Source organism: Ceratotherium simum, chromosome 8 (genome assembly GCF_057802395.1).
Source record: "Ceratotherium simum simum isolate JZ-2026a chromosome 8, ASM5780239v1, whole genome shotgun sequence".
Lineage (NCBI taxonomy): Eukaryota > Metazoa > Chordata > Mammalia > Perissodactyla > Rhinocerotidae > Ceratotherium > Ceratotherium simum.
The window spans coordinates 56,127,129-56,152,399 of record NC_141907.1 but is presented as its reverse complement, the minus strand read 5'-3'; the positions used below and the strand labels follow the sequence as shown (position 1 = coordinate 56,152,399).

The following is a 25,271-nucleotide window of genomic DNA, read 5'->3' as shown; positions in this document are numbered from 1 at the left end:
AGCCACGGGGCCGGCCCCTAATGTCTCCTATTTTAATCTAACTTTCTTCTGTAACCTACTGCCCACAACTTCTCTGTGATTCGTACCCACTGAAATATTTCCCAAATACCCACAAACTTTTCTTATTCTTTTATTTATTGTGAAGTATGTCTTCTTGCCACACTCTGCCTAGATCCTCCCAAAGCTTTCATCTCCTTCATACCTTATCCGCCTTACTAATGCTGTTCCTGACTATTCCATATAGGGGTATTTGTGTTGTTTCTCTGGATTCTGAACACCCTTTACTATCCATATGACTTTTATCAAAATATTCCCCACAGGTACCCAAGTGTATTTAAGAAAATTAGTTACCATCCCACATAGGGAAAAAAATGTAGAATACATTTTCACCTAAACCACCTGGAACCTTTGAACATAGGGTGGAATGAGTGTTAGTGTGTGTGTGTATGTGTGCGTGTGTGTGTGTGAAAATTAGTAGATTTTTATTTCTTATTTCCTTCAATGTCAATCTAGAGAATGAATATGTCTCAATTCGTGTATTTTATTTTTAAGTTCTAGAAGTTTGGAATAATTTTTCCCAGATATTTTTGCATTTCTGTTTTATTCTCTCAATAAACATTCAACTTGCTAGCAATGAATACATTTTTATCTTTAAAAGTTAATGTTTAACTTGCTCTGTGTCTACATTGCCATTTCACCTCTGTGCTCAGCTGAAACCTCTGCAGAGCAGTGTGTGAGGGAGCTGCCATTATGGTGTCTGAGAAGTGGGCTCTGGCAGTTCTGCTGCTGCAGCTCTGTTGCACTGGCTGTGGATACTGTGGGAAAGTTCTGGTGTGGCCCTGTGACATGAGCCATTGGCTTAATGTAAAGACCATTCTGGAGGAACTCACAGAGAGAGGCCATGAGGTAACAGTGTTGACTCCTCCATATACTAACCTCATTGACTACAAGAAGTCTTCTCCACTGAACTTTGAGGTATTCCATTTGCCATATGACAAGGAATCAGCTGAGAATTTAAATAATAAATTTCTGGACTTAATTTTTAATGTCTTGCCAAACTTAACACCCTGGCAATCAGCGATAAAACTGAAAGACTACTTTGCTGAAATAACTGAAAGTTTAAAAATCATGTGTGAGAGTGTGGTCTACAATCAGACACTCATGAAGAAGCTCCAGGAAAGCAACTACAATGTAATGATTATAGAGCCTGTGATACCCTGTGGAGAGCTGGTGGCTGAATTGCTTGCAGTCCCTTTTGTGCTCACATTAAGAGACTCCATAGGAGGCATGAGGGAGAAACACTGTGGGAAACTTCCGGCTCCATCTTCCTATGTCCCTGTTCACATGGTGGGACTAACAGACAGAATGACCTTTATGGAAAGAGTGAAAAATACAATGCTTTCAGTTTTCTTTGACTTCTGGATCCAGGATTATGATACTGATATTTGGGACCAGTTTTATAGTGAAGCTTTAGGTAAGAGATTCTGCTTTTCATTTTAAACTTGTTATCAAAAGAAATTTAGAAAGATTTAAGTGAGATCTAGGTAAATGAAAGGAATACATTTTAAAATATCTGTCTTATATTTAAACTTCATAAGTGATAGCAATGAACTAGTTATCAAAAACTAAGTGGAAATGGGGACAAGAAATATCTTGCCATAGTCACTTTTTCTTTACAGTCATCAAACTATTTCCCATAATATATCTTGATACTTGTTAGATTCATGCCAAAAAATAATACAAAACACATAAAAAATATTAGTCCTCTGGAAGATTGTCATATTTAGATATTATATAGAAGTCCAGCACAATGAGTTTCCATATTAGAGGAAGTTGTAGCTATTCTTGACAAAGAGAGGATAATGTTCATTCTGAGACAAGCTACTTGCCTGACACCAGTAATAAGCTGAAATAACAAAGAAATTTTATTTAATTCATCTGAATCTGCTCAAAAATTTTTATAATTGATTGTGATTACTCTCAATCTTATACCATTCCTGTTGGAACAGGATGTCCACCATTCTTATCCCTGTCATAAATTTTAGATGAAACTTCAGAAACCAGGTTCATCATGGCTGGTCACTGAAAAGATTACTAAGATGCTTTATACTTCTTGGGGGAGTGCTACACAAAAACCTGAAAAAGTAATTAGAAAACTCTAAAAGACTTTGTATCTTGAGCAGTAAAGGAGAGTAGATGTTTTGTTACTTCAGTGATATACACTTATTCCACCTTTTTTTAATTCCTTGACTTTTCTGCTAAAAAAAAATGCTTTTTCTTTGCAATTTCACACTCAGCTGTGATCTGAATCAGTCAACTCAGACAGGCTTCCACTTCAACTATCTTTGAGAAGTATGCAGAGACATGAATTAATAAAGGATCATGTTAAACACTAAAAATATTATCTAATTTAGTTCACCGAATATCTGATGGTTTCACAGAACTAATGTTCAAAGGAATCCACTTCAAAAATCCTTCTATTTAGACATGATTTGGTTTATCTGCATTGATTTGCTATAATTAATTAATTTAATAATCAGTATGCGTTACCTGGATGCAGACTACATGCTACGCTCTATAGATTTAGGTAAAAAAATACAAGTATCTTGGCCTCAAGACTAGCCTCAGAGATAAATTGAAGAGATAGAACTATAATAGGTCACTGCCACACTTTGGTGTAATAGGATTATGAGTAAAGACCTCTGGAAAGACTCAAGTTCAGAACAAGAGGATAGAAACATTATCACAGGAGAAGGGGGAAAAGGGCACGTTCTATTAAGCAAAAGTTGTACAGACTGTGCATTCAGGCGACCCCCAAGAATCCTTTAAAATTAAAAAACATCTTACCTGACTCACTGGGTAGCTTAAAATAATAGATTCGTTTAATAATAATATCTACCTGTTAGCTAAAATTTAATAACCAATTAATTATACATATTTTATAGAATTATCCATTCTGATTGTAACTCAATTATATGTGAATAATTTAACTAAAGGAAAAGAGGTATTGGTCAATTTTATTTCACTGTTTTATATCCATAATTCCTCATGTGTAACATTTCAAAAAATACATATAATATTTACTTTTTATACTTAAATTCACTTTCATTCTCTTTCCTTTTATCCCCTGTATGCTTGTTATTGTGAATCATTGCTTTAAATATATAATTTTTCTAGTTGCTTTAAACTCTGTCTTTCTAAAATGATGCCTAAGGTCATGTAAACTAAATCACTTAGGGAGAAAAAAATTAAGTGAAACAAGAGAATGACTAATTTAAAAACAAATCACCTAGGGGTTTGTAATCAAGGCAGGATATGAGCCACAAGGAAGTAGGCAGCTAGAAGGCAAAAACTCATTTCAAATCTAATCTCTGGCAGTTTCAAACTGAGTGTCCTTGGGCAAATCTTCTTCGTTATCAAGTTATAAGTATTGGACTGTTGGACCATGGATATAATTGTAAACATTAAAACATAAAAAACATGTTTTTTCACAAATAAAAATGATTGACTTGGTTATTTGTAATTAGTCATTCTTCTGCATAAAGATTCTAAGATTAATACCTAGAATGTGTCCCCTTTAAAACACATCATTTAAAGACAGCAGTGAAGTATGTGATAATCGCAGTATGTACTTATGTATCTCATGTCCCAGAAAGAGAGTCATCATGAGTATAAATTACTCAGGGAGTTCTTACTAATAAAATCATGGCCCATCAATTGAAGTGATGAGATATAACTTAGAAGGATAAAGTGGACTGATATTGACAGATCCTGCAATAACACAAGTGATCCTGAGATTATAACCAGCTGGGGAGCACGGGTATATCCCTGACCGGAAGACTAGACACCACTGAGAGGCGATTTGGTGCAGGTGTTGTGGGGCTTATCCGTCATCTGCTATTCAGTTGGAGAGAAAAATGAGTAATAAATTTATTTGTAGTTTGGAATTGTGGTTAAATTTTTGGTTCATTTTATGTTGTGAAAATAACCTTATACATAACTCTTCATTTCTTTATTCTTTCTTTCTTTTCTTTTCTTTCTTTCTTTCATCTTTATTTCTTTCTCTCCTTCTCTTTCTTTCTTTTAAGCCATATTACTGCATTAATGCCCCTTTTTATTTCACAGCTAGAAGCCATATTATTCTAGAGTATCTAAATTTATTTTTCCCTTATAGCTTATCAGTAAATTAGCTGTGCAATTTTCCCATTTAACTTATAAACTAATTCCCCCCACCCAACCCTTTGTTGTTTTCTCCAGGGAGACCCACTACATTATGTGAAACTCTGGGGAGAGCTGAGATTTGGCTAATTCGAACATATTGGGATTTTGAATTTCCTCGTCCATACTTACCTAATTTTGAATTTGTTGGAGGATTGCACTGCAAAGCTGCCAAAACTTTACCTAAGGTAGAACTATTACATTGAAGGATATGTACCTTATGATGTGATATCTGATTTTCCTTTAAAGATTACAGTATTAATAACAGAGACATAATGCTGAATGCCTTGGTTGGCCACTCCATTTCCATTTTTCACGTAAGAGAGATTTTATGACTAATATATGTGTCTTTTAGACATGATATCGAGAAATTAGTCTGAAAATGGCATGATTGAAGTGTATCTTAAAATATCATTATTTCTGTAGTGTCAATAATGGATTGGAGTGACAGGAAACTAGAGCCATAAAAATCACTAAGAAGACTGCTGTAGTCTTCTTTACAAGCGTGATGGAGTTATGAACAGGGCATTTATCACGATGGTAGAGAGATAAACATGCTTTCATGAGACACTTTGGGGTGAGTTCCATAGTATTTAGTAAGTGAGAGAAAGTAAGAGTTGAGGGAAAAGAAAAAATTAAGGAAGACTCCTGGATTTCCATTTGGAATGTTTATTTGATAGTGATAGCTTCTACTGAAATAGGAAACATGTAGAGGTAAAATTTGTTTGATATTAATACAATGAGTTTTATTTTGTGACTATTCACTTAGAGGAGTCAGTAGGATTTTCAGAAAGAATTTTCCTTAGAAGTCATTTGAGTAATACAAGGTTTCGATCTCAGCAAACAGCAAAAGAAATATTGGGAGTCATCATAAAGTAGCCAGCATAAAGTAGAGTTCATGAAAATGAGAGACCCAGGCTTGGATTGTTTCTTTACCAACCCGCTGACAGGTTTCTTTTGGAATGAAAAAGAAAATTGTATACCACATTCCTAAGTCTTCAAAGAAAAACTGTGGAGTGCCAGGGGTATTGGAAGGAAACAGTATTGAGAAGTAAAAGAAAGTAATAGATAAGCATTATAGAGATATGGCTTTTAACTATCAATAAGGAGTGAGAAGGAAAAACCTCATTTACTTGTATTGTGAAAATATTAACAAAATCTCTTTAGGATCGTTGCTGGGTAAATGGTGTTCCCAGGAGAATTCTTGATTTCTCTTTACAGTAAGATGTATATTGATGAATGATACTTATTTCAGGATTATGAATATTCTTTTTCTTACCAATCAAGTTATAGATGCAAACCAAGCTCTATTAAGACTTGGCATAATGAACGAATATCTAACTAGAAATATCAAAAGAGAAGCGACAATTTCTGTGGCTCCTTAGATTATCTCCCATGCCAAGCTATTTTTTATCCTTGCATTCTCACTTTTACACACACACACACACTCATACACACACAGTAATAAGTCACATAATTTCACAAAATCATCTCAGATAAAATGATGAAAGAAGGGGAAAATTATCCCCTTCTAAATTCAACTTACCTATTGATAAAAAGTTTGCACAGCATGAATATCAATCATAGCTTGTGGTTGTTATGTAAGAATTATTCCAGTCACTGGACACACAGATTAAAAAGCAATGAGAGGTCCTCCAATCAAGAACTCAATGAATTTAGTATATATATATATATGTTTCTATATACATGTATATACAGACAGTCACAAATATATGTATATATATACACATATATAAATACAGGCATACATATTTAAATATATACATACATATATGCGTAAATTTCTTTCAAACTCCATGTGTTTGGGGAGATAATTAAAAATAATAAGACAATCATTTCTGAGATGTCAGAGATATTCTCCTTACATTAATGAAGTTGAAAATGCAAGTTTACTTTCAACTTTGACATCATCTCTTCTCTGATTATTTAACAACCTTTAATTGGGGAACATGGTGATTCCAGAGGTGCCACAAAACATTTTTCATGGAATACATGACACATGTCTAGAGGATGTCATTCTCCTAGAATATGATGTGACTGGGCGAGCCCCAGAGTTTGCCATGGCCAACTTGCAAAAGGGTAAATGATGAGACAAGGGATATGGACAGTTGTTATCTCACTTTACAATACATTACTATATATCACAGTTCTAACAAATGTCTTCTTAACCCTGTTAATAAGGGAAGACCTAAACACAAGAAAATTACCATGGAAACCGTATCTAAAAGAAAAGGCAAATCAACACAGTAATGATTTATTAGATATAAACTGCTATGATAATAATTTCAGAAGCATAAATAAGATCCACTTTGGGACTTTCTTTTAAGAAATATTTTTATGAGTTTGCAGGTCACTCAGTCATTAATAAAATTAAACCTGGTAGGAAACAATGTCCATCAACCATGAAAAGCACTATATTCTTATCACCTAATCTTTTTGTATAATGATTTGTTCCATGACTATTTAGTAATACATGATTATGTATTTAAACCATAAGTTTTAGACACATACTTTCTCCTAAAGAGACTAGATGGTTCTAGGTGTCAAAAGATAAAACAGTCTAACTATCTTCTGACAATTCCCTTGAATCTTCATTTTAGAAGTGTAAGTAAATTTTATTTTATTTCCTGTGATACTGCACCTTTGTAATACAATGAAATTTTTCTCTGCAGAAAATAGAAGAATTTGTCCAAAACTCAGATGGTATTGTAGTGTTTTCTCTGGGTACAATGATCCAAAATCTCACAGAAGAAAAGGCCAATCTTATTGCCTCAGCCCTTGCCCAGATTCCACAGAAGGTAAGTACAGTAGACCCTCTTATTTGCAGAGGATACATTCCAAGACCCCAGTAGATGCCTGGAACCACCGATAGTATCGAACCCTATACATAGTATGTATTTTCCTATACGTACATACCTATGTATGTCTACTTAGTGACAACTGCTACAGTAGTCCTCCCTTATCCTCAGTTTTGCTTTTTGCTGTTCCAATTACCTGCAGTCAACTGCGATCCAAAAATATTAAATAAAAAATTCCAGAAATAAACAATTTGTAAGTTTTAAATTGCAGCTGTTCCTAGTACCCTGATGAAATCTCATGCCCTCCTGCTCCATCCAACCCTGGATGTGAATCATCTTTTTGTCCAGCATATGTACACTGTGTATGTTACCCACCTATTAGTCACTTAGTAACCATCTCAATTATCAGATTGACTGTCATGGTATCAAGTGCTTGTGTTCGAGTAACCCTTATTTTACTTAATAATGGTTCCAAGGTGCAAGAGTAGTGATGCTGGCAATTCAGATATGCCAAAGAGAAGCTGTAAAGTGCTTCCTTTAAGTGAAAAGGTGAAAGTTCTCAACTTAATAAGGAAAGAAAAAAAAACAACATTGACATCATCTGCTCCTGACATCCAACCATCCATATCACCTTGGCTCAATGATCCTCCTTTTGACACATAATCATCAGGTCAATAGTAGCCTAACACTACTGTTGCAATGCCTACATCATTCATCTCACTTCATCTCATTATGTAGGCATTGTAGCTTCTCACATCATCACAAGAAGAACAGTGAATACAGTGCAATAGGATTTTGAGAGAGAGAGAGACCACATTCATAAAACTTTTATTATGGTATATTGCCGTTGGTATAATTCTATTTTATTGTTATTGTTGTTAATCTTTTATTGTGCCTAATTTAAAAATTAAACTTTATCACAGGTATTTATGTATAGGAAAAAACAGTATATACAGGATTCAGTACTATCTTCATTTTCAGACATCTACAAGGGGTCTTAGAATGCATCCCCCATGGATAAAGGGGGGCTATTGTAAGTGACTAATGGGTGGGTAGTGTATGCAGCATGGAAACCAGGGACAAAGGGATGATTCACGTCCCGGGTAGGATGGAGCAAGATGGCGTGAGATTTCGTCACGCTACTCAGAACAACATGCAATTTAAAACTTATGAATTGTTTATTTCTGGAATTTTCCATTTCATATTTTCAGACTGCAGTTGTCTTTGGGTAATTGAAACTGCAGAAAGTGAAACTGCAGATGGGAGGACTACTGCACAACCTTTGACCTTGCTAGGCAGCTATTTACCAATTGGAGAGAGATTATGGCTATTGATGTCTTTCCATTTGAAAGTTGAATCTCATTTTACACTTAATGTAACAGGTACCAGTCTTAAGTAAAAATTTTTGAAAAATTACAATAGTGTGTTTAGGCAATTTGATCATTTGCCTATCGAGCCTTGCCATTACTATGGAAACTCATCTTTTTTGGAACTTGTTGTTTTTAATGAAATAGACATGAAAACATTAAGCCCATTGCTCATGTTTTAGTTTTCAAAATCTTAAGGCCTGTGCTGACTATTCCCAAAATAATTCTGAAGTGCATTCACGCCAAGAACCAGGAAAAGGGAGAAGTGGAATGCCAAAGATAGAGATGAATCATACTAAAGAATATCCTTCACATCTTTGGTTGTATTAGGATTCGATTCATTATAGTTGAGCATAAAAGTAGAATCCTAGATTCATTTAGTCTTCCTAATTAATTAGAGTTTTCTAGAATTAAGGCAATTGAAATTTTAATATGATAGTCTAGCAATTTTCATGTCCTAATTTATATTCAGTTAATTTTAACTTTGTCACCACAATTCTAGATTTTATATAAAAATTCTAGCAATTTTGTATATTGCTATTTATAAAATATTAAAGAGCTCTTTTTGCTTTTGGTTAAATTCCATAAAACTCTATAGAGACAAATATACAGGCTAATTATAAAAATAAAACCAAACAAGACACTTCATTGACTAATGGCATATAAGCAAACCCATTACCTCATTATTACTTAATAAAAAAGAAAAACATAATACATAGAAGTTGAGGAAGGAAAGAAGGAGGTAGGAAGAAAAAGAGAAAGGAAAGATATCCAACCATCAAAAAACAGTTAGATAAAATTTAAAGCGAATTACATTTGTGAGAAAAACTAATTTGAAGATAGAGCTAGGATGGTCAGTGACTTAAATTTATGCAGAAGTCCTGTGTCCGTAATAATTTTTAACTCTAATTCTTCACTTACAGTCTCACTCCCAGAAGCTTTTAAGTGATAATAGAAAAAATGATAATAGTATGCTTAGTAGACGACTAGTTCAAGCTCTTTTAAAAAGGTGGTTGTAAACAGTCCTACTATTTATGTCAATATTTACAGAGTACACCAATGTACTCCCCTCTCAACTATCACCTAAATTTAAGGTGGATATGTGATTTATAAATAACTCTACAACCTTATAATGCCATTATCCTGTGGTTTTACTTATGAACTATATGTACTGTCTTTCACAGGTTTTATGGAGATACAAAGGAAAGAAACCAGCCACATTAGGAGCCAATACTCAGCTCTATGATTGGATACCCCAGAATGATCTTCTTGGTAAGACTATGGAAAAGAAAAGCTGTGTATTTGGGTGATGGACAAGGAGAATAATTGTTTAACAGCTAATAAATTCAACATATATTTAATAATTGTAAATGTTTCTCATTTTACTCTCAATTTTAAAATATATCATTAAAGATTTGACCATTAATATGATAGATTAATACTTGCTATGATTCAGATAAGAGTTTCAGGCAACACAGAAGGAATTAATCCCTCTTTTCTCTGGGCTAGCCATTTTCTGTGGTAACAATGCCCCATGTGCTCATGTTTCTCTGTAGAAAATACTGCCTTCTTCAGTTACTTATCCCATAGATTTTCCCTTTCTGTCTCTGAAATTCTGTTAAAGTATTATGAAATGAAATCTTCACCCTATTTCTCACTCTATCACCCAACTAGGTCATCCCAAAACCAAAGCTTTTCTCACTCATGGTGGAATAAATGGAATCTATGAAGCTATTTATCATGGAGTCCCTATGGTGGGAATTCCCATGTTTGGTGATCAGCATGATAACATCATTCACATGAAGGCCAAAGGAGTAGCTGTAGAGTTGAACATGAACACAATGACAAGTGCAGATTTGCTCAGCGCTTTGAGAACAGTCATTAATGATCCTTCGTAAGTACTACCGCTTTCTAAAGGATTACCATTGGATGTGTTATGTACCATGTGAGAGAATGTTAGAGATCATGCTTGTGGACCATTAATAGATCTTTTTCCACAATCTTGAGTCATTCACCTTCTTGGTCCTGAAAATCTCCTGGAAACTATAGTTCATACAGTGTCAAACTTCCATCTTGGAAAAATTAGACTTAAAGTAACTGTTGGTTTATTCCAATTTTTTCTATGTCTGCATTTAACCACATTCTCTTAAAAATATATTTCTTTTTCAGTCTCCTGACTGTACCTGTTAAAATGCTATGCAAAGAGCAGAGTTCATATAACAACAATTTCTATGGCTCTTAGACTGTATAATTTTTATAACATGTATCACACAACTACCTTTAACAAAAACAAAATTTCATTAATTTATTTCTTTGTGTTTGCCATCCAGTTATAAAGAGAATGCTATGAAGTTATCAAGGATTCACCACGATCAACCTGTAAAGCCCCTGGACCGAGCAGTCTTCTGGATTGAGTTTGTCATGCGCCACAAAGGAGCCAAACACCTTCGGCCAACCGCCCACAACCTTACCTGGTTTCAGTACCACTCTTTGGATGTGATTGGGTTCCTGCTGGCCTGTGCAGCAACTGCTGTATTCTTAGTCACAAAATGCTTTTTGTTTTTTTGTCGAAAATTAGATAAAACAGGAAATAAGAAAAAAAGGGAATAGATCTAAGTTTGGCAAAGTCTTGACTATTCTGTTCATTCTAGCCACAAAGAGATTAATGAGAACACAGCACCTCCTTGCTGTTTTTCTAATTTCCCATTTCTCTGCCTTAGAGAAAGACTAGAATTCAACAAGACCATTAACTAGTGAACATGTCCTATTCTTCCTTTTTATAGTCCCAGATGTCTTTATCCTCTTTCTCTTTACCTATTTTCTGACACAGGGACACTAATAACTCTAAAAGTTCTATTCGTGATACCATTATTTTCGTTTTATAACCTTACGTGTTGACTCACAATATGCTGACTCACAGTATGGTGATTGCTGGAGAGAACAAAATATGAGCTAAATTTCATGGATATTGGGAGCTCAGAATAGTACAATTCACAAGTTGTAATAAACCATATGAATCAGGGAAGTATCCTTAGATATTAGTTTGCTATGAGAAATGTGATTTCCTTTTTTAATACAAATAAACACTTCTACTTGCCCAATGTTATTGGGGTTAGGGCAAAAATTGAAAATAATGGTGGTGAGACATCACACTTGGGAAGATGAACAAAATTTCCACAGAGTTCGACATTCGTCTACTCAAGCACCATAATAAGATACTGCAGATTCAGTGGTATAAACAACAGAAACTTATTTTTTAACAAATCTGCAGCCCAGAAGTCCAAGATCAAAGTGCCAGCAGAGTTGGGTTTTGGTGAGGCCTTCCTTCCTGAATTGTGGATGGCCACCTTTGCCCTTTGCCCTTTGTCCTCACATGGCTTTTCCTCTATGTGCTCATGGAGAGAAAAAGATGTCTGGTGTCTCTTCCTCTTCTTACAAGGGCACGAGTACTGTGGGATTAGAGTTCCACCCTTATGACCCAATTTAATCTTAATTGCCTTGTTAAAGGTCCTGTCTCCAAGTAGAGACACATTGGGGGTCGGAGTATAGTCAACATACAACTTTGGGGGGACACAACTCAGTCCATAACAAGCTCTTCCAGACAATCATGGCTTATGTTTCTGCCCTTAATCAACAAATATTTCTTGTGTGTCTTTTATGTACAAGGGGCAATTCTGAGCATTGCCTTAAAACAATAAACAGAATCAATGAAATGATTTCTTTTTTTTAGTCAGTATGTCAGCAATATTTTAAAGGTAAACATATTATTTTAAGAGAAATAAATATAAGAAAAATAGAAAAAATATTTTAGTAATCTTAATGAGATTTTTTAAAGACCAGTACAATTGATAACCTTAAATGACAGTTCACTATATTTAAAAATCACTAGTATTCATAATGTAATAATTCTATATAATCAAAGAAATAGTTTCTTATGGGAAAAGGGAAATATTTTCTCTATAAGTAAATCATTATAATTTTTTCCAGTCTCCATTTTCTATAAATATAAACTCATCAATTAATTGTTATTTAAGAATATAAGCTATTAGAAGACCTGCCTCATCAAGATATGATATATTAAATATTTATCAATGCAGTGCTCTAGTGAAAGATTAATATTCATATTCTACTCAGCTATACATTAATTTAACAAACATATTAAACATTGCAGTGTTTACCCTCCTGTTATCTTAATGATGTATCTACTTAATGTTTTCTTTTCGGTATTTGATACATTATGGTAAGATAGATGAACTCCACAGACTTACTAAATATTTTGAAACTCTTATACATTTTAATATGGTATATTTAAAAAATACTTTCCAATTTAAAATAACTATATAGGGGCCAGCCATGGCGTAGTGGTTAAGTGCGTGCGCTCTGCTGCTAGCAGCCTGGGTTCGGATCCCGGGCGCACACTGACGCACCTCTTGTCAGGCTGTGCTGTGGTGGCATCCCGTATAAAGTGGAGGAAGATGGGCACAAATGTTAGCCCAGGGCCAGTCTTCCTCAGCAAAAAAAGAGGACGATTGCCATGGATGTTAGCTCAGGGCTGATCTTCCTCACAAAAAATAAATAAATAAAATAACTATATAATGAGAAAATGTAAGTACTATTTCTTGAATGTGCAGTGACTAAAAGTGCTGAAAAATTGCTGCAAAATTTTTTGAATACTGAAAATTATTTACTTAATGTTAAAAAAATTAAAGTACTTCATATTTGTGGGTTTTGACCTTTACAATTTATTGTATCCAGGGGAAAGCTATTTATATTTGCTTTAAGCTCAGTGCATTCTCCGCAAATTGAATCCAGTGAATGGCTAAGATCCAGTGAGAGGTGGCCTTCCATCTCTGGAGCTGAACCCTGCATATACTCAGGCATCTCTGTTGGACTCTGTGACTGGCTGTCATGGCATAGAAAATTTACTGCTCCTCAATAGCTGTTGTTCATATTCCTCTCCTTTTGAATTCAATTAAAAGAAGACTTGATTTAGCCTTGTAGTACCTTATATCTTTTCTAGCAAATTAACAGTCTTCCACTGAAGGTATTTAAGAGCTCCTTTTGCTATGCGCTGTTTTATATGCTTATTATAAGTCCAAGTAGATAGATCAAGTTTGGAACTCAGGGAAGCACTCTGGTCTAGAAATCTAAAATTGGACATCCCTAATATATATAGCCTTGATGTATTCTTCCATTGGACTGGATGAGATCATATGTTTAGAGAAATTAAGAAGGTCTGCACATCGAGTATGATCCCAACAGGAAACAGTATTTGCTCAAGATAATTCAAGACCTTGTAGAGACTTTAGGAGGCGACTACTCCCAGAAATGTTGGCACAGCCAAGGTTATAAACAAGGAATGATGAGTGTCCAGAAGAAACTCTCTCTTAATCCTAGTGTGGAAAGGAGAGGAGAAATAATAATACTAATATTATACCCCAGGAAATCTAGAGCTTGGATGCAGGGTCACATCACAGACATGGGGTTGTAGAAGGACACAGTTACTGCAGAGAAGCAAGGCCAAAGCAGAGAAGGAGCAGGTAAGGTATGACCTGATTTCTTTCCTCCTGCCCTGATTATCTGTAGGTCTCACATTTTGCTGAATCTCATCAAACCCAGCTCGTAAAACTCCTGGGTGATGCAAATTGTATTAGTCAGAGTTCTTGGAGCATATACCAGGATAAAAAAGGCTGAGAATGGACTTCTCTTAACAGTCATTCTTATAGTTGTTCAGATGAGGAAATTCTCATGTCTAACAAAGTGGAGACCAGGTCCCATTAGCTTCATTCCTTTTGTGCAACCTTTACAGTCCCAGCTCCTAGAATTGCTCAGCAGACTGAAGCCAATAATTTAACTTCTTTTAGGTCCATAAAATTCCATTTGCCCTTTATCTTGGGAACTCCTCCATTGTTCAGGGTTCTTTAATTGGTGGTATGATCCAAAATTTTATTCATTCAGAATCAATGTGATGATCTGTTTTTACTAGTTTATTGTATCTTTACACAGACTTTTATTATTGGACATCAGAGTATTCAAAATGTACTCTAGTAATCTGTGTCATCATTCATTCAATCTCTACTAGAGCTTAGTGAAAACCCAAGAGCTGTTTCCCAAATGCAGAAGACCAGCCAGGAGAATATGGCACAGTTTTGCTCCAAAATCATAAGATTCCTCTATTAGGGTTTGTCAAAGATTTATTTAGTATTTCTATCTGCCACAGATAGAGCACATAAAGTCATATTTTCTGAGTCATAAGGAATGTCACAGAACAGCTTGTAATGCAGCCTGGATACACAGTAGAGAGCACTCATGCCCTAGCTGCACTAAAAATTGGTAACTTAAGGTTACTTCTTAAATGGGTTATGCTCACATATCCATATGTGGAATAGTTGCCCCCAATATTCCAAAAGAGCCTAATAAGCTTTAAGCCTTCTTTTAATATTTTAGTCAGTTTAACATTAATCATGCTAAAGTGATTATTCCAACTCAGAATAACTCAGTTTCCCTGTGGATAACAAAATTCCATCCAAATGAATCAAATAGGGAGATTTTAACCAAGAGAATACTTACAAAAAGTATGGATTGTGAAGGGAACAAAAAAATGATGAGGCATACCGAGACTAACAGCAGCAAAAGACATAAAAGGTGCTTGGTAATTACTAACTGAATTAGTGAATAAATAAAGAATACTCACATTTACTAGACCAACAAAAGCTGAAGAAAAAAAAAGACAACAAAACACTGACCAGACCAAATAGAAGATAGGTGAAAAATCTATGAGGTATGCTAAGTCAGGAACCGTAGTAAGAATTTCAGTAGATGAAGTAGAATAGTATTAAATTCCAGATCAGGTAAACAAAACAACATATGCATTTTTATCTGATTTGAGATTTTGTTGCTGAACCTGGTATGAGCTATTTCAGGGAAATGGTGGAGGCAGAAACTAGATTACAAAATGGGAGATAAGGAAATAAGACAAAATGTGTAGACAACTCTCAAAAAGCAGCATTCAGATTCGGAAGTAAATAGTTTGATGGTGAATGGGCAATGATGAATGGGCAAGGGAGGTAACGTGGAGCCTGAAGAAGATATGGTATCAAGATCCATATATTTCCATATATATTTATTTTATTTCATAACATTGTTAAGTGTTAAGTGTCTGGCATAAATACAAGTACTTTAAATAAATTAACTCAATTATTACAACCATCATGAGAAGCATATTATTATACACATTTCACAAATAAGAAAATGGAGGTACAAATAGATTAAATAATTTTCCCAATGCCATATTGCTGGCTCACTAGTAGTACTGGGGGAGGATTTTACCATAAGTAGACAGAGCCCAGAGTAAACATTATTAAAAATTACATAATATATACCTCATTTATGGATGTATACCTCTTACTATGAATGAAGTAGTAAAAAGGAAAGGTTAAAGATATAGAAAAGGAAAAGGATAAGCGATAAACTGAGGACCTCAGGTTGACTGTTCTTAAAAGGACTGAGGAATAGGATACTTAGTTCATGTAAATGGAGAGGAGGAGAAAAGGATGGTTATATATGTAGAATAGTTTATACTGTTCAGGTTAGAAAGTAAAGTTTGTTTCCTTGCAAAAATAAGACAGGTTATAAAGTTCTTTTCTTTCAATATTCCATCAAGTTTTACATAGATAAAAAATGTTTTCAAAGTCAAGCTATGCACTACCTATGTTTTTACCTATGCTGAAATCACTTTATTCATCTTCTATCAAATTCCAATATGCAGCACTTCAAAAATCTTCCAGCATTCATGGTGAACTCCACGTCCCTTCCCTGCTCTAGGCAGTGACCTCCTCTCCTGTTTTACTAAGAGTGTGTTCAGGCTTTGTGAACCACTCTATATTCCCTCTTCTCCATCTGTGATCACACTCTTCTTTCTCCATATCCAGCCATCCTCACTGGGGACGAGAGAAGCTTGTTTCAGTAACAGTCACTGCTCATAGTACATGAGGAGAGGCCCCAAGAAACAGCAGAATTATTTTTGATTTCTAGCTCCAGAAACGAGTATCAAGTGACATATCAAAGTACAAAAAAGAAATCCTTACCCCATAATCCTGTATTTTTCCCACCGCTTTCCTAAAATGTCAGTTCAATCCCATGTCTCCTTATGAAAATCCTGAGAACTTTAGAAAAAAATTAATTCTTCGTTTTAAAAACTCTTTCATAACACCGTCCTTTTCCATTTTCCTAACTGCAGTCCATACCTGGAATTTTTGTTTGTTTTTCCTTGGATTGTAACTCACTGTTTCCTACTACTTAGCCATTGGAAAAGCAGTTGAGTACTTGCACAGGCCATAGAATGAAAAATATCACTACATCAGAGACTGTAAAGTAGAAGTCTTTATATGTTGCTTTGGAGTTGCTCATTTGGAGTAGAAGTACCACATGTTACACAAGAAGCAGGGATGGAACCCCTGATTCCTTCTTTCATCTCTGGTTAGTGAGGTGAAGCTGTTTGATTTTGCAGCTATGGCAGTTGAGCAATTTGATGGTAAAATACTGTATCTCCCTCTCTCAATATATGTTTTGTTACATTGAATGGATCTACTTCAGGTAAAAGAGGCACATCAACTCTTTTATCTTCTGGACGCAACAAAAAAGAACAAAAGAGATGTAATCTTCAATGCTAAACTCACCAGGAGCCCACTCCCACAATCGTTTACATGACTTCTCACAATAACATTGGAAATGTTCAGTAAAGTTACCAATAAATACATCCGAGAAGTGGGTGAAGTGCAGAGCTCTTTCCACAGCCTATTCAAGTAGAGTCAAAATTGCATGGAAGTCAGAAATCTGAAAGTTCCACGTGTCTTTACCACAGCTGCACCATAAATAAAATGATCTATTTACGGTATCATTATTTTTGTCTTCTAACCTTAAGTGACATGCTGATTCCTGGGGAGTGCACAAAATATGGGCTGAACTCAATGGATGTAAGGAACCCAGATGAGCAAATTTACAAGTTGCAATAGACCATACAAATCAGAGAAGTATCCAAGGAGATTAGCCTGTTATGAGAAACATAACAATTTCCTTTTATCAATAAAAATGAGCCCTTCTACATGCCCAACATTACTGAGCTTAGAGCATGAATTGATAACAGTGATAGGCCCTTACTTTAGGAAAGGTTTATTATATTTTCACAGAGCTCTTCTAGATAATCTTGGTCTACATTTCTGCTGTTAGGCTACCAATATTTCTTGTATGCCCTCTACCCGCAAGGGACACTTCTTGCTACTGCCTTCAAACAAGGAAGGGAATCAATCTTTTCTCAGAGAGAGAAAATGTCAACAATATGTTAAAGAGGAACAGATTGTTTTAAAAGAAACAACCATAAGAAATATAAAAAATTATTATACTAATTTATGAAACTTTTAGTTAGTACAATGGATAAACATGTATTTAAATATCAATTCATTATATTTAAAAATTACTAATCTCTAATCATTATTTATAATAAAAAGTGTAACTTACTATGGGGAAAATTAAGAAATATTTACTCTGAAAGTAAGATGATAATATTGTTTTCTAGTCCCTATCTTCTAGAAATGTAGATTCATCAAATGATTACTTTCGAAGACCTCTTGACCAAAAATATGGTATATTAAATATCTATCAATGGAAATTTCTACTTTAATGTAAATATTCATATTTTCATCATCTTTACATTAAGCTAACAAATATATTCAACTTTCCAGTTTGTTTACTCTCTTGTAATCTTAATAATATATCTACTTAAAATTTTAATTTTTGTATTTGATATATTAAACTGATAAATGGTCTCAATTGACTCGTTGAAAATTTTGAAATTCTTATACATTTTAATATGGTACATTTACAAATTACTTTCAATTAAAAAATAACTGTATACAGGGAAAATGTAAGCATATCTTCCAGTGTGTGTTTGTGCCTAAAAATGCAAATAGATTTATTAGCTAAGTATTTAAAAATTTTTAAGTTATTCATATTGGTGTGTATTTTGACTTTTACTGTCTGTCTAAACCCGGTCTGTTCTCTGTAATTAGAATGCGGTGATTAACTAATGTGCTGTGAGAAGTGGGCAGCCATCCCTGGGTCTGAGCCTGCATATGCTCTGGCACTCTGGTCTCTGAGGCTAGCTACCTGTTGTCCAATAGCTTCTCCTTCCCCTTCAATCTGGTACTGCATTTTGAAATCAGCTGGAATTAGAATCCAGCTGACCTGGGAGTATATTCTGTCTTGACCACCTCCTGTGATACCAGAACCCTGCCTATGTTAGTTCTCTCCTTCTTGTAGGGAGCTCCTAACCTTGAGCTCCCAGCATAGAGTTCTAAATACCATGGCAAACAGAGAAGGAAAGAGTGAGGGAGAGGCTTTTTAATGATACATTATTGTTTTCATGTTATCAGATGGGAAAGCAGGAGGGCTTACATTTCTGAGATATATATATCCTGTATATATATACAGGATATATATATATACTGTATATATATATAGTATATATATACAGTATATATATACAGGATATATATATAGTTCCTATCTTATAGTCCCCTCAGACAGCCCAGGAGCAGCAGTGGAGTTGGTACACGGGCCAGCAGCATCTGAGCCCATGGAGAACCTGCAGAGAGTCAGTGGAGGCACACAAGGCCCAGGCAATCCCAGAAGCAGCAGAAGTGCTGCTTATAAATATATGTGTTTGTGTGTGTGTGTGTGTGTGTGTGCATAGACGTATATACGTGTATATATATATATATATAGAGAGAGAGAGATAAGAGAGTGGTTTCCCAATTTTTCTGCATACTAGAACCACCTTGGGAACTTTTAACAATGCTGATATCCATTTCTCATTCAAACAAATGCAGAATTTCTGGTGTGGAGGCCAAAATTTAGTATTTTAAAGAGATCCATATGTGAATTCAATGTGCCCTAGAGTGTGGGGAACACTGATTAAAGTTTAGATGAGCAGAGAACATGGTTATTATTCTATTTGGGATCCATAATTTACAGATAAATTTGGAGAGTGGTTTAGTCAATTAAGTATCAGACATTCTGTTATTTATTGTCTAAATTAAATGTCAAATATCTGTGTCTTGAAAATCTACTTATAAGTTCAACTAAATTTGTGCAAAATAAATAAATAAATAAATTTTAAAAGATTCCTTCCAAAGTATTACTACTATGCAAAAGAGTGGCATCCCTTGGTTCCATGTCATTAACTGGTGAAAATGAATTTAGTCACACTCTGTTTCCACATTCTCCAGGCCCTTATTTTGTTAATCTTGTCTAGTCCAATGATGTCATCCATTGTCCAGTTCAGGAATGAGTTTATTTAATGTCTCTTTCTCAGAATCAGTTATCTGTGATGAAGCAGAGGTAAGAAGCCTGTATTATGAACATTTTGCTCTCTACTTCCCCCTTATATTCCCTTGGTTTTTCTTTTATCTATATCTCAAAAATCTTATTCATAAGTGGCCATCTTCTCTTTAAAATCTATTTTGGTTTTCCCTCATTTCTGCTTTCTGCAAAAGAAAATAACTTATTATTAAGTTTTAATATTATTATTTATTTTCTATTTTATTACCAACTAATATACTACTAATACTGCATTAGTGATATAATAATATCTACCATTTCCTACATACTGCAATTTACCAAGAATCATATTATATGATTTTCATACAGTACCTTGTAATTCTTAGTAATTCCATGTTGTTGATAGTATTATTGCATTTTATAGATGACATTAATAGGCTCAAATGTCCTTGGAACATGCTATTCTAGGCCTTCAATCAGCATATCAGCATATAAATCATGAATTGAATTATATAGGAACACATGTCATATACCTGGACATCAAAAGTAGGTGTTCTACATTGCATACTGTGTAATTCTGCATCAATTTCAAATATAATCTTCTCTAAAAATAATTTTATAGTACATTACTTAATGATTTTGTTTAAATCTTTTATTTAAATCCACAGCTACACTATTTTCCACAATCATTCAATATCTACATATTGCAATTTTGGTATGTTATCACTTAGGCAAATATTTATATGATAAGTTGTTTCTACGAGAAAAAGAGATTCTAAATTCCACACCACTAAGTTATAGGGAAAACTTTGGACCCTGTTCACCTTAGCCACTAGCTAAAAAACAGAAAATGATGAGTGTATGTGGAGAAAAAGGAACACCTGTGCACTTTTGGTGAGAATGTAAAATGGTGCAGCCTCTATGGAAAACTGCATGAAGGTTCCCCAAAAAATTAAAATAGAATTACCATATGATATGGAAATCCCACTTATGGGTACATATCCAAAAGAAGTGAAAGCAAGATCTCAAAGAGGTATTTGCAGACCCATGTTCCTTGAAGCATTATTTACAATAGCCAAGAGGGGAAAGCAACCCAAATGTCCATCAAGAGATGAATAAAATAAGAAAATGTGGTATGTACATACAAAAGAATGTTATTCAACCTTGAAAAAGAAGGAAATCAGGAGTGATATCAGCATCACGGCAGAGTGAGTTGTTCCCTTTGTCTCTCCCCTCTCCGACAACCAATAGGACATCCATTGACCAACAGATGATTCCCTATGCAAGACAACAGGATGTGTAAGAGATCAATGCGTCTACACATTTGAGGGGGTGATTAGACCCCCAGGAGTCAATGGAACTAGAGGATCAGCCCCCTCAACCACCACTGGCAGCAGCAATCCAGGGTGCAGATCATCACATAGCAGCTTGTGAAGCTATGAATGGAGGTGGTGGGCACTCCAGTCTGTGTGACTGCATAGGGAGCATAGGTGGTGAGTACCCCTCCCTGCATGACTGCCTGTGGAGCAGGGGTGGCAGGTGCCCCTGCTCCTCCCCAGCAGTGGCAGATGGAACCAGGAACCACAGCAGAACAGGTGGGGCCACCAGACAACACCCCCAACACTAGCTCCACCAGCAGTGGGGGCTACTTGCAACCTTAAAAAAATCCCTTACAAATGATACTTAACTACACTTAGCATAAATGTAATAACTATTATCAATGGATAAGAAGGTATGTAAGGTTAGTTTAAGATTACAGAGGAAATAAAGGTCTGAGTGATAAAAAATGCTAACCTTTGACTATACATATATTGTGTAAGGGTATAGGAGGCAGCAACTTGCAGAATAAAACCAAGATGAAAGTCTCAAAGACAAATCTGCTAAAAATATATCAAGAAACACAGATCACAGGAAATAAGCTATTAGATAAGAGATTACAGAGCAAGGGTATGCAACATAATGTGAAGGAAAATAAGGCATCAAATGGCAAACAATCAAAGAAGGAAACTGGTTAGTAAGTGTGTTGTGAAAGCAGGTCGGTCTGCCCACAATAAAAGAATAAACAAATAATCCAAGGCCAAAGTTTCCAAGATTAATCATCTGCTACAAATTAATCAGGGATCATAGATCACAGAAAATAAGCTCTTTGATGAGATTCAATAGTAAGGTCACTCCCGGTAATATGAAGGAAAACAGGGATCAAATGGCAAACAATCAAAGTAGAAAGTTGGATGTTGAGTGGGGCGGGCGAGTGGGTTGGAGGGTTTGTGGGAATGTGAGACCAAGCAAACAATCCAAAACCACAAAGAAGCTTAGGGAACATTTTAAGTAAATAAGGGGACACAGGTGCAAGAGATTGATGCAAATAGACTTTTACAACAAAGTCAGATTTCCATCCCGACTTTCCAGAAGTTTTATGTCATTCCTTCAACAGGCACCCATCACAGCAATTTTGATTTATTCTATAGATAGAAACTGACAAAGGAAATCCCTTGGCCAAGTCATAAATACTTAAAAAGGAGAATTTTCAGCTTTTGCAGGTGAAACTCCCTTACCACCCATTCCTCCATGCCTGGTAACATTTACTTTATTGCTTTCAATATTTATAATTATTCTGTATACCAGAGACACAAATTAAGTATGGGAAAATTCTTGATAGATTGAACGATGGGATAGTGCCTTATGCTCACATTCTTTACAGGCAATTATCAAGTAGCCTTCCCTTTACATTAAATCATAATAATCAATCCATGTCAGAATGTTTCAGTTTCTCCAGACAGAGAAGACATCATTTCCTTTAGTGCATCTTATTCATCATGCACTTCCCTGATCACAGATGGTCCAGGACTTTGGTCCTGCAATAAGCTTTCTTCTGTAAAATGTACAAGGGAGAGTGAGTCTTTAAGCTATGGAAGGAAGACTTGTTTCCTGGTAAGACCTGCATCATTAAGGAGGGCTCTTGAACCACTAGGGTTTCTCTACTTGCCCATCCCTATACCCCTAAAGGATATTCAGCTTCCCGTGAGTAACGTCTTTATTCTCTGTTGCAACTGGAGACCACATTGAGATAAGTGTGAACAATGCAAATCTTCACACTGCAGATCCATATTTAATGTGGAAGATCATTACGATATTTAGAAACAACTTCTTGTTCAGCTGCTTACAGCGATCTTGGGGAGTTTCTTCATTTCAATGAAGAGCAAAGTGGGTTCTGATTCTGGTCTGTGTCCATGTGAAACCCTGTCACATGGGCCTTTCCCAGAGACTGAGGTTCATCGGTTAGCAAAGAAAATAAAACATGTTTAAAATGCCATAGGATTAAGTTAAATTGTCACAAATATCATAAAAGAGATGCAAACTTAATAATATGAAGATGGAAAATGAGAAGATGATCATTTAAAATGTAATATTCATCCTATATACTTCAATGATTACAGAAAAACAGTCTTAGAAATATAATGTATCAGTTATCTTGAATTTGTAATACATGAAAAGAGGAATGAATCTTTAATGAATATTTGAACTTAGAAAAGCTGCAGAGGTCAGAGTATTTTGTTAACTATTAAGTCACTTACATGGTTTTCTTTTCAATTTGTTTTGGTGGTATTGTTTAAATTTTAAAACACTGATGTATTTTGAATATCTTGACCTATAGAGACCTGAAAATTTATTGCTATGTTTTCTAAGAAAAAGTGGATAGCAATTCACAAATATACATATTTTCCTTTTTCTATTTTCTTTTTCTGGAAGACTCACTCCACTGTGTGAATTGATGGGGAAAGCTGATATATGGCTGATGTGAACCTATTGGGATTTTGAATTTCCTCATCCACTCTTACCAAATTTTGAATTTGCTGGAGCACCCCAGTGCAAACTTGTTAAACCCTTGCCTAAGGTAAAACTTTGGTCTCTTGAAAAGATTTTTCTTTCCCAATCCAGATATCGTCTTATAGAAAAGACATGGGTCAATATATAAAACTTCTTCATGCCATTCCCTCACATTTATGTACTTTATGTTTCATTATCAGTGAAGATTCTGGGATACATAACAGTCATTACAAGGGTGATAGAAATGCAGATCATGTGCATATAGTCACTATAAAACATTCTTTCAGTGTCCAACACATGAGAAAGGACAATTTTTTCAACGAATGTGTATTCTGTGTCTACTAGATGCCAGATTCTTCGCTCTGCACTGAAGGAAGAAGAGGTGAAAGAGAAAGACACAGTTGCCCCCCCCCGCCATGGGGAGCTTATAGACTAGTTGGTCATAAAAATTATAAATGTTAAAAATTTATAAATTATAAATTATAAAAGTATGTGCAATTATTTATAATAAAGTACAAATTATAAGTAAGATTGGAGTGGTATGGGAGCTCTTCACTTGTGTTTTATTCAAGTAAACTGCAATCAAATATTTAAAAGAATCAAATTCTGACAAGGTTATAATTAAAGTGAAAATATGTGCCAGTATTCAAAGGGTATGAGATCTGGTGCTTTAATGCATGGTATTGTGATAGCCAGCAAATATACAAAGGCCCCAATCCTGCCAGGAATATCTTTTTTATAAAACACAGACACACAAGAAAAACAGGAAGAAAAGATTTTACTCCCTTATCTCGTTGAATTGATGTGAGAATAAAAAGTTCCAATAGAGTCATTCCTTATTATTTATAGATTCTGTATTTTCGAATTTGCCTACTCACTAAGGTTTATTTGTAACCCCAAAATCAATACGTGCAGTGCTTTCATAATCTTGGACTGTGCACAGAGTAGCAAAAAAATTGATTCACCTGACAGGGGTGTTCCCAGTTGAGGTCACACAAGGTGATGCTCTGCCTTGTTGTACAGCTCTCGTACTGTAAACAAGTGTTTCTTTCCCAGCCTATTTAATGTCACATTTTTTGCATTTTTGTGCTTTTTGTTGGTGATTGCACTGTTTAGAAGGGCCCCCAAGAATAGTGCTGTAGTGCCTTCTAGTGTTCCTCAGAGGAAGCAAGAAGGCTGTGACATGCCTTAGGGAGAAAATATGTTTGTTAGATAAGCTTCATTCAGTTCCATGAATTATAGCATTGTTGGCTATGAGTTCAATGCCAATGAATCAACAATATATATTAAATAAGCTGTCTTTAAGCATTAAAACACATAAAACAAAGTTACGTGTTGATCAGTTGATAAAAATGCTGTAACGAAAAGCTTGCGGGAACCTAACCTTGTATTGACACTGGGAGCAATGATTCAGTATTCACTAATGAGGTTGTGGCTAATAAATTTAGGGTTCTTATTTTTGTACATATTGATGATTTAACAGGAGCACTTTCCTTCTTTTACCAAAGCAATTATTTATGTAACCTCATAACCGGGTCAGATTGTATATAGTCTTCCTAATCAGGAAGCCTACACACCAAAAGAGACTTATGCAACATAAGTTATGTTGTATGCAACATAACATAAGGTGGGAGTCCTCCCAGAGAGCTGGGGAGAGCAATGCTCATGCAAACACCTGGTAACAGGCCTGTAGTATGTGGAC

General features: G+C 35.1%; 1 protein-coding gene across 1 annotated transcript; it reads left to right on the top strand.

The window, feature by feature from the left end:
- The first annotated feature begins 735 nt into the window (after positions 1 to 735).
- Positions 736 to 11,230, top strand: LOC101407652 (UDP-glucuronosyltransferase 2A3). The gene is made up of 6 exons (XM_004419134.3): positions 736 to 1,474; positions 4,258 to 4,406; positions 6,912 to 7,037; positions 9,589 to 9,676; positions 10,079 to 10,298; positions 10,735 to 11,230. Exons 1-6 carry the CDS (start codon positions 751 to 753, stop codon positions 11,012 to 11,014), a joined length of 1,587 nt encoding a protein of 528 aa, XP_004419191.1. The 5' UTR covers positions 736 to 750; the 3' UTR covers positions 11,015 to 11,230.
- Positions 11,231 to 25,271: the final 14,041 nt, after the last annotated feature.

What these genes read in the sequence shown, in the direction of transcription:
- LOC101407652 (XM_004419134.3), top strand. Translation starts at nt 751, where the DNA reads ATGGTGTCTGAGAAGTGGGCTCTGGCAGTTCTGCTGCTGCAGCTCTGT. An exon ending in GTTTTATAGTGAAGCTTTAG is followed by an intron (nt 1,475 to 4,257) that starts GTAAGAGATTCT and finishes TGTTTTCTCCAG; the next exon opens with GGAGACCCACTACATTATGT. An exon ending in ACAGTCATTAATGATCCTTC is followed by an intron (nt 10,299 to 10,734) that starts GTAAGTACTACC and finishes TTTGCCATCCAG; the next exon opens with TTATAAAGAGAATGCTATGA.